Genomic DNA, 8,219 nt, shown 5'->3' on the forward strand with positions numbered 1-8,219 from the left:
TGGACTCGCTATTCCCTCTGCCTGGAATGCTCTTCTCACACGATTCACTACTTCACCTTCTTCAGGTCTCAGCTCAAATATCACCGTCTCTGTGAGGCCTTCCCTGACCATTCTGTTTGATACATTTTTTTCTGAGACGGAGTCTCACTGTGTCGCCCAGGCTGGAGTGCAGTGGCACAGTCATAGCTCATTGTAACCTCTGCCTCCCGGGTTCAAGTGATTCTCCTGCCTCAGCCTCCCGAGTAGCTGAGACTACAGGTGCCCCCCACCATGCACGGCTAATTTTTATATTTTTAATAGAGACTGGATTTCACCATGTCGGCCAGGCTGGTCCCAAACTCCTGACCTCAAATGATCTGCCCGCCTCAGCCTCCCAAAGTGCTGAGATTACAGGTGTGAGCCACGGCCCCCGGCCCCATTCTGTTTAAAGTTGAACCCCTGCCCCCATCCTCCCAGTTCTTCTGCCCTGCATTATTTTTCCACAGTGCTTGTTGTCATGTGACAGCTTTTGATTTTGCTTATTCATTTATTCTCCCTCTCCCCATTAAACTAAGTTCCACAGGTAGGGTTTTTGTTTGTTTGTTTTGAGTGGGGTCTCACTTTATCGCCCAGGCTGGTCTTGAACTCCTGGGTTCAAGTGATCCTCCCACCTCAGCCTTCTGAGTAGCTGAGACTCTAGGGACATGTGGTTGTGCCCAGCTTCATGAGTTTTTTTGTTTTTGCATTACTATTTTGTTCTCTAATATATTTCCAGTGACTAGAACAGTGCCTGCCTCAATAAAAAGGCTTGCTGCATAAAGTAATTTGCTAGAATACGGAAAAATATGAAGAAAGCAGAACACAAAATTAGCCACCTAATATTAAAAGGAAAACCCTGACATCTGTGCATGTTAGGAAGCATGAAGAGGTACTGAAGCCATTTCTGGGGGAGGTAGTACAATATAGTGCAGGGAATAGCATATTTGAATCTGAATTTTGGCTTCTTCACTATAATCCAGGGCAACACTCTTCACCTCCTTGTGCCTAACTTTCCTCATCTATTAAAGTGGAGAAAACAAGGCTTCCCTGGTCAGAGTTGTGTGGATTACAGATGATGCTACATGTCACATGCTGGCTGTTAGGGCACAGTCAAAGGCAGGTCTCTTTCATTACAGATCACAGAGAAAGGGGAAGAGAACATTCTGGAGGCAGCAGGCAAGTTCAGAAGGTGTCCAGGGGAGAGGAGCTGGGGCTTGGAGGGAGCAGTGGCAAGCAAAGGAGGAGAGAAGGGTGCCCACCCGAGTGCAGCACTGTCAAGTAGAGATTTATCTTCCTTTTTTTTTTTTTGAGACAGAGTCTTACTCTGTTGTCCAAGCTGTAGTGTAGTGGTGCGATCTTGGCTCACTGTAACCTCCAACTCCCGGTTTCAAGTGATCCTCCCACCTCAGCCTCCCAAGTAGCTGAGATTATGGGCATGCACCATGTCGGCCAGGCTGGTCCCAAACTCCTAACCTCAAATGATCTGCCCGCCTCAGCCTCCCAAAGTGCTGAGATTACAGGTGTGAGCCACGGCCCCCGGCCTGGCTAATTTTTGTATTTTTAGTAGAGACAAGGTTTCACCATGTTGGCCAGGCTGGTCTTGAACTCCTGACCTCAAGTGATCCACCCGCCTTGGCCTCCCAAACTGCTGGGATTACAGGTGTGAGCCACCGCGCCCAACCTGATTTATCCTCTTTTGAGTGGCTTGTCCTGTGCTCAGGGACAGCCCTTTGGTATGCCTTTCAACCACCCAGATGTAAAGCAATTGCTCACATACTCATTTACTTAGCAGTTTCTTTCAATCTGAGATTTAGCTACTGTATGTATCTGAGGAAGGATGTTTCTTAGCCCAAAATTAATTGAGTGGCAGCAGTGCTGCTTCTTGCAGGGTGTGGGTGCTGGTCAGAGCAGACCCTGTAAGAGGGAAGCTAAGGAGTAACACCTGAGGCTGCAGGAGGCAAAACAAATTTCACTCCCATGGGAAGAAAGGGAGCCAAAAGGAATGGAGTGTCTTAGCCCAGTTCCACGGGGATGGGGTCTCTGATGTCCTACCTAGTCCTAATATAATTGTCCTTTTGGCAGGGGGGTCATGGTGCAAAGGACCAGCCATTTATAGGGCAGGAAAGGATTTTACTTGAAAGTGGTAGATTTCTGCACTGCTGTTCACCTGGGAAAGACTGATATATTATTTTATAGCTGATCTTAGCATAAGAAAGGAAGGCTTGGGAATCTTGGGCTAAGAGAAAAATTCCTCTTTTCTCCTGGGAAAGAAGATGTTGGAAGACACATTGGGCCCTCCCAGATGTGGAAGTTCTACAGGAAGGCTCCTTCCAGAATGGCTGAGGGGAGAGGGCCATAACATCATAAAATCATCTGTCCCTCACTCCTTGCTGCCTAAGGTGTTTTTAAAAATTAAAGCCTGAACAGGCATGGTGGCTCATGCCTGTAATCCCAGCACTTTGGGAGGCTGAGGTGGGAGGATCACTTGAGGCCAGGAGTTCACGACCAGACTGGGCAACATGGTGAAACCCCATCTCTACCAAAATAAATTAATAAATAAATAGATAAGGTATAGCCTGGCCGCAGTCAAGCTGCTGGGGAATTAAGGGAAGGGTCTGTCCCACCAATGGCGTGGGGTTATTGCTATAGAGTGACAGTTTGCATCCCCTCAACATTCATATGTGGAAATCCTTACGCCTAAGATGATGGTATTAGGAGGTGGGCCCTTTGGGAGGTGATTAGGCCATGGGTGCAGAGCCCTCATGAACAGGGTTGGTGCCCTTATAAAAGAAATTCAAGAGAGACTCCTCGCCCCTTCTTCCATGTGAAGACGCAGCAAGAAAGCACCATCTACGAGCCAGAAAGCAGGCCCTCATCAGATACTGAATCTGCCTTGATCTTGGACTTCCCATCCTCCGGAACTGTGAGAAATTTATTTCTGCTGTTTATGAGCTACCCAGTTTATGTTGTTTCATTATAGCAGCCTGAATGGGAACGAATTAAGAAAGGTGATCTAGCAAAGTGCCTCGGCGACCATTCCCCCACTAGGCCAGGGTGGTGGTGGCAGTCAGGGAGAGAATGGCTGTGTTTGGCAAGGCTACAACACAGAAGAGTAGTGGGTGGCACAGGCCCCCAGAGGGGCCACAAGGGACCTTTCGGTTTTCAGATCTCAGCGCATCAAAAACAGCAGAGGGACTCAGAGGAATGGGCAGGGTGCTCCAAATATATCATAAGTTGGGTGTGTCATGAAATTACAGCTTTAAGGTCTGCTCTGTGGTCACATTTGCTAAATGCTGCCCTCCTCCCGCATCACGCCCCCTTTCTCCTCCCCTCTTCTACAGCCCATTGGCTGACTGAGGAGCCTCCTCCTGCTTGACCCCACCTCTCAGGGAAGGAAGCACTAGTCAGAGTAGTCTCCTGAGCTTTTTCAGACTAAAACTGGTGAAGCCCTTCTTCTTCTTCTTCTTTTTTTTTTGAAACGGAGTCTCGCTGTCTCCCAGGCTGGAGTGCAGTAGCTCGAGGATCACTGCAAGCTCCTCCACCTCCCGGGTTCACGCCATTCTCCTGCCTCAGCCTCCCGAGTAGCTGGGACTACAGGCGCCCACCACCACGCCCGGCTAATTTTTTGTATTTTTAGTACAGACAGGGTTTCACCGTGTTAGCCAGGATGGTCTCGATCTGCTGACCTGGTGATCTGCCCACCTCGGCCTCCCAAAGTGCTGGGATTACAGGCGTGAGCCACCGCGCCCGGCCTAGCCCTTCCTCTTATAATAATCACGTGCGCTGATATAGCAGTGTGCCAGGCTTTAGGTAAACTAGCTCATCCGATCCTCAAAACAATCCTGGGAGGCAGTCCTAACATTACCCCTATTTTACAGATGAGGAAACTGAGGCACGAGAAGCTAAACAGCCTGTCAAAAGTCATACTGCTAGAAAGTCTCAGAGTCAGGCTTCAAAACCAGCCTAAGGCCAGGCACAGTGGCTCACGCCTGTAATCCCAACACTTTGGGAGGCTGAGGTGGGCGGATCACTTGAGGTCAGGAGTTTGAGATCAGCCTGGCCAACATGGTGAAACCCCGTCTCTACTAAAAATACAAAATTAGCCGGGCGAGGTGGCGCATGACTGTAATCCCAGCTACTCAGGAGGCTGAGGCAGGAGAACCCGGAAGGTGGAGGTTGCAGTGAGCCGAGATCGCACCATTGCATTCCAGCCTGGGTGACAAGCCTGTATGTATCTGAGGAAGGATGTCTCACAAAAAATAACACCTCCCCACCCCAGGCCCCCACATACACCAAAAAAACAAAACCAGCTTACGTGGCTCCAGAGTACTTCTCACTGCTTTGATTTACCATCCAGGACTTGAGCTTGGAAGTTGCTGGCAGCCATGTCTCGTACTGAGTGGAGAAGCAGGTGAGTGTTAGGAGAGAATGGAGCTGGCCACAGAGAGAAACTGCGTTGAGAGGCAGAAATCTTCAGGAAAGAACAAAGCCAATCAAGCACCTCAGATCACAGATTTGAAGAGGTTACAGGAAATGTGGCATGCTGGCAGAACTGAAGTTGCAACCCAAATCTGTTTCTCAATGACACCCAAAAGGACCTAAATGTTCCAAGTTTAAAACCCTCTATAGCTGATAGTGGGACAAAGGTTGCTTGAATATCTTTCAAGGTCTTGTCATCAGGGATTGAGGATCTGAGGGACCACAATGTGCCTCTCACACTAGAGCCCTCTCCTACCCCTTACAGTCATCCTCAGCAACAGGGGGCAGAGCAGAGTCCTGGGATTAAAAGCTTCAACGCTGTAAAACTTGGAATTTTAAATCACAAGTCTGGGAATCACAAATGCTACAACTTGCAGGATCTGAGAATCACAGAGGTCAAAACTCAGCACCGGCCTCAAGTCCAAATTAATTCCCAAGGAAGAGACCCCAAAGCCACCCAAGGATTCCAGCCACCAAATTAGAAACTCCCAACCTAGAAGCATCTGAGAGCTCCTCCAGCTCAGGCTCAGGAGAATTCAGGCTCAAGAGCAGGAATTCTGACTAAAGCAGTCCTAGCAGGCCTCCAGCCTCCTAGGCTGGGCCTCTCCAGTCTTGAGGAGGCCCCTCCCTCCCACAGCAGATCTGCCACTCAATTACTCTCTCCAAAGCAATCTGCCTGTCTGTATACTCCCTTTTAGTTTTGGTGCTGTCTCCTACCACGAGTGGGCGCTTCTACCATGACTTAGCTATGGTATGGCTAAGAAGGGCCTGATTCGTAGACTGAGTAGGGGGGTGGTCCCCACTGTAAGATGCATGGGCGTTAGGAATGGTCCACTTTCCTTTTCCCAGCAGTTCCCAGCTACCCAATCCTGGTGCCTGGAATCCCACAATTGACTCCCAAACCTTTCAGAATCCCCTCTGCTCAATGGAAATACCCTGGAAGGAAGATTATCTCATACCAGTAACCGAGAAGGAAGTGAACACCGAATATGCCCCAGGGACTGTTAGGTCCTTTACAAATGACTTCAATAGATCTTTCCACAGCTCAGAGAGTAGCTATTATTTTACAGCTGAGGAAACTGAGGCTCACATAGATCAGACAATGAATCAATGTCAAAGAGCCAGTAAGTAAGCGGCAGAGCAGTGGTTGAGCACCCCTCCACATCTCCATCCTCCTGCCAAGTTCTTTGCCCTTGGCTATGCTGTGGGACACAGGGTGGTGTGGTGGGCGAGGGGTGAAGGTGGAGAGGTCACAGGTCCTGAGCTGGGATAATGGAGTCCCAGGTTTGAGCCTCGGGTGTGAGACCTTGTGTGGGCAACCGGGAGTTGTCCACACAAATTCTCTGGGTATTTGTGCCCAGCAAGTTCCGGCTGAAGTACAAAGGCGCATGTGCGCAGGCTCACAGTGCACTTCCTCACACAGGCCCACTGGGGGATGTGGAGGCCTCTGCTTGACCAGAGACCACCCCCACACCTTCTCCTCAGCCTGTCCCTTCACTGCTTCTCAATTCTTCCTTCTTAGAGTCTGTCTCACATTCCCTCCATTCTCCTAACCCACACCTCAGCATCTCTCTCCTGGACCATCACGCCAGCCTCCCCTCAGCTCTCCCTGCACACTGAGAGGTGAGTAACATACACACACAGGAGACCCCAAAAGCTCCCAGGTGCTCACAGGATGATGCATAGCTGGATTCTCCCAGGCAGGGCAGGTCCTGGAAGGCAAGAAAGCCATGTGGCCCAGGGATCTCGTGCTCCTCAGAAATCATCCCCTCATGTCCTCATCAAAACCGAAATGCACTCCGAGCCCCATTATGTGCTGTGCTCTGGGAACATGGGGACAAATGAGCCCTGTCCCCTTTCCATAAGTAGTGGAGAAACAGAAAAGGAAGAGGTGACAGTGATCCAGCATTGAAATGGTCTGTCCACAAAAATCCTTTCTCCATAGGACAGCATGGTCATCTTTAAATAAGTAAATGCCCTGCTAAAGCTCTCTAGTGGTTTACCACCACACAGTGAAACCTAAATTCCTGGTCCTGTTTGTTCTGGCCAGCCTGCTTCCTGGGTCTCAGTGATCTTCCATCACTCGCCCTCCTTTCTTCTCAGACACAGCTCAGGCTTTGATGTGAGCTAACCTGCCTGCAATGCTTCAGCACCGCCAATGTTACTGTGCATCACATTATCTTATTGTACACCTCGCCCAGCATCCATTTTCTGATGTTTACTTGTTTGTCTACTTGTTTATGTCTCTCTCCCACTAGAACCTGGTCGCTAAGAGCAGGACCTGTATGTCTGAAGTAACACCATACCTGCAGTGCCTAGTACAGTGCTGGCCCAGCACACCAGTGCTCAACAATGTGCGCTGAAAGGCTGAATGAGAGCCGCCAAAGGGTGGTGGAGAGCCATGGAAGGGTTTTATTTTCTTTAATGTTTTTTCCTTTATTTATATAGAAATAGGGTCTTGCTATGTGTCCTAGGCTGCTCTCAAATTCCTGGGCTCAAGCGATCCTCCCGCTTGGCCTCCCAAAGTGTTGGGATTACAGGCATGAACCACTATGCCTGGCCCATGGAAGGGTTTTAAAGTAGAAAATGGCTTGGTCTGGTTTTTGCTTTAGAAAGGATGTGTAGAAAGGGAGAGCCTGGAGGAGCTGGGGAAGGGGGCCTGATGCAATAGTCCAAGGAGAATAAACAGCTTTGAGAGACATTGAGAGGTAAAATCAACAGGACTTGTAGACGGGGGTGGGAGTAAGGTAGGGAGTTGTCAGGGATGACTCCCTGGTTTCGGGCTTGGGCAACCATTCACTGACACGGGGACACCGGAGGAGGAACAGGTTTGGGGCTTGCCAAGTTTGAGGTATTCACAGGACAGTTGCATTCCCCTCTCCCTGGCACAGCAGGGTGAACTTTAAAGATGTAAGTATAAAGGGGAGGGCTGAACCTCAGAAGATGTAAATATGCAGGGAGGGCTGAACCTCCAAAGAGAGGTCAGGCCTGTCGTCCCCTCTCACAGGAGCACAACTGGGGCCCACTAACTTATCCCGGAGGTAGGGCCAGCTAGGGAGGTGGCTGATACACCCTGGAGGGCTCGTCTTGGAGGAGCTGGGGTGCACATAACTCACCCTGGACTGGGACTGGAACCCAGGAGTTCCCCCACCTGCTCCTCGGATGTGGACAACCCCTCAGGGACACAGGGCCCTGGCTTCATCTGTCCGGGCACACAGCGTGCCCACACTTGGCTCACGCAGACCTGGGGAGAACCAGGTGAGAGGATGGAGGGCTGAGCGCAGACGCCGCTGCCCACACCTGACCGCCAGCCCCGCCTGAGGTCCCGCTCACCGAGTTGCCTTCGCAGATGGCCCGCGTTTTGCGACACTGAGCGGCGCTCAGGTGGGACCGCGTCTACCCTCCCCAGTCCCCGCCCTGCTGGGGGCGAGGAGAGAGAGCAGGGGGCGCACGGCGCTGCCCCTCCCGGGCCTCCGGCCGACCCCCACGCCCAGCAGCCGCAAACCCTTTCCCCAGCTGTGCCCCTCAGCTGTTTCCCCGACCTCGGTTGGGTCCTCCGGCGGCCCCTTGGTCCCGTCCGCGCCTTCTGCCGAGTCCCCGCCCCTGCCCGGTACCTGCGGTCGCTTTTCCGGGAGGCCGCCTCCTTCCAGGTGGTCAGAAAGGCCATGGGCACTGAGCGGGCTCGGACGGGGGCGCGGGCGGCCCCCCGCGGCTACGGCGGC

At 51.4% G+C, this 8,219-nt stretch overlaps 1 protein-coding gene across 4 annotated transcripts in view; it reads right to left on the bottom strand.

Moving 5' to 3' along the window:
- Positions 1 to 8,219, bottom strand: part of TTC39A (tetratricopeptide repeat domain 39A) — a 58,277-nt gene extending 50,058 nt beyond the window's left edge. Inside the window, exon 1 of one of the 4 annotated variants that reach the window (XM_010370398.2) lies at positions 8,112 to 8,219. In XM_010370398.2, coding sequence (XP_010368700.1) covers positions 8,112 to 8,164 — 53 coding nt within the window. In that variant the 5' untranslated portion in view covers positions 8,165 to 8,219. Of the gene's footprint in view, positions 1 to 4,333; positions 4,381 to 8,039; positions 8,081 to 8,111 lie in introns of those variants that run through there. The other 3 variants (XM_010370401.2, XM_010370400.2, XM_010370399.2) reach the window with 3 other exon arrangements.

The sequence above is a fragment of the Rhinopithecus roxellana genome, chromosome 12, assembly GCF_007565055.1.
Source record: "Rhinopithecus roxellana isolate Shanxi Qingling chromosome 12, ASM756505v1, whole genome shotgun sequence".
In the NCBI taxonomy this organism is placed as follows: Eukaryota; Metazoa; Chordata; class Mammalia; order Primates; family Cercopithecidae; genus Rhinopithecus; species Rhinopithecus roxellana.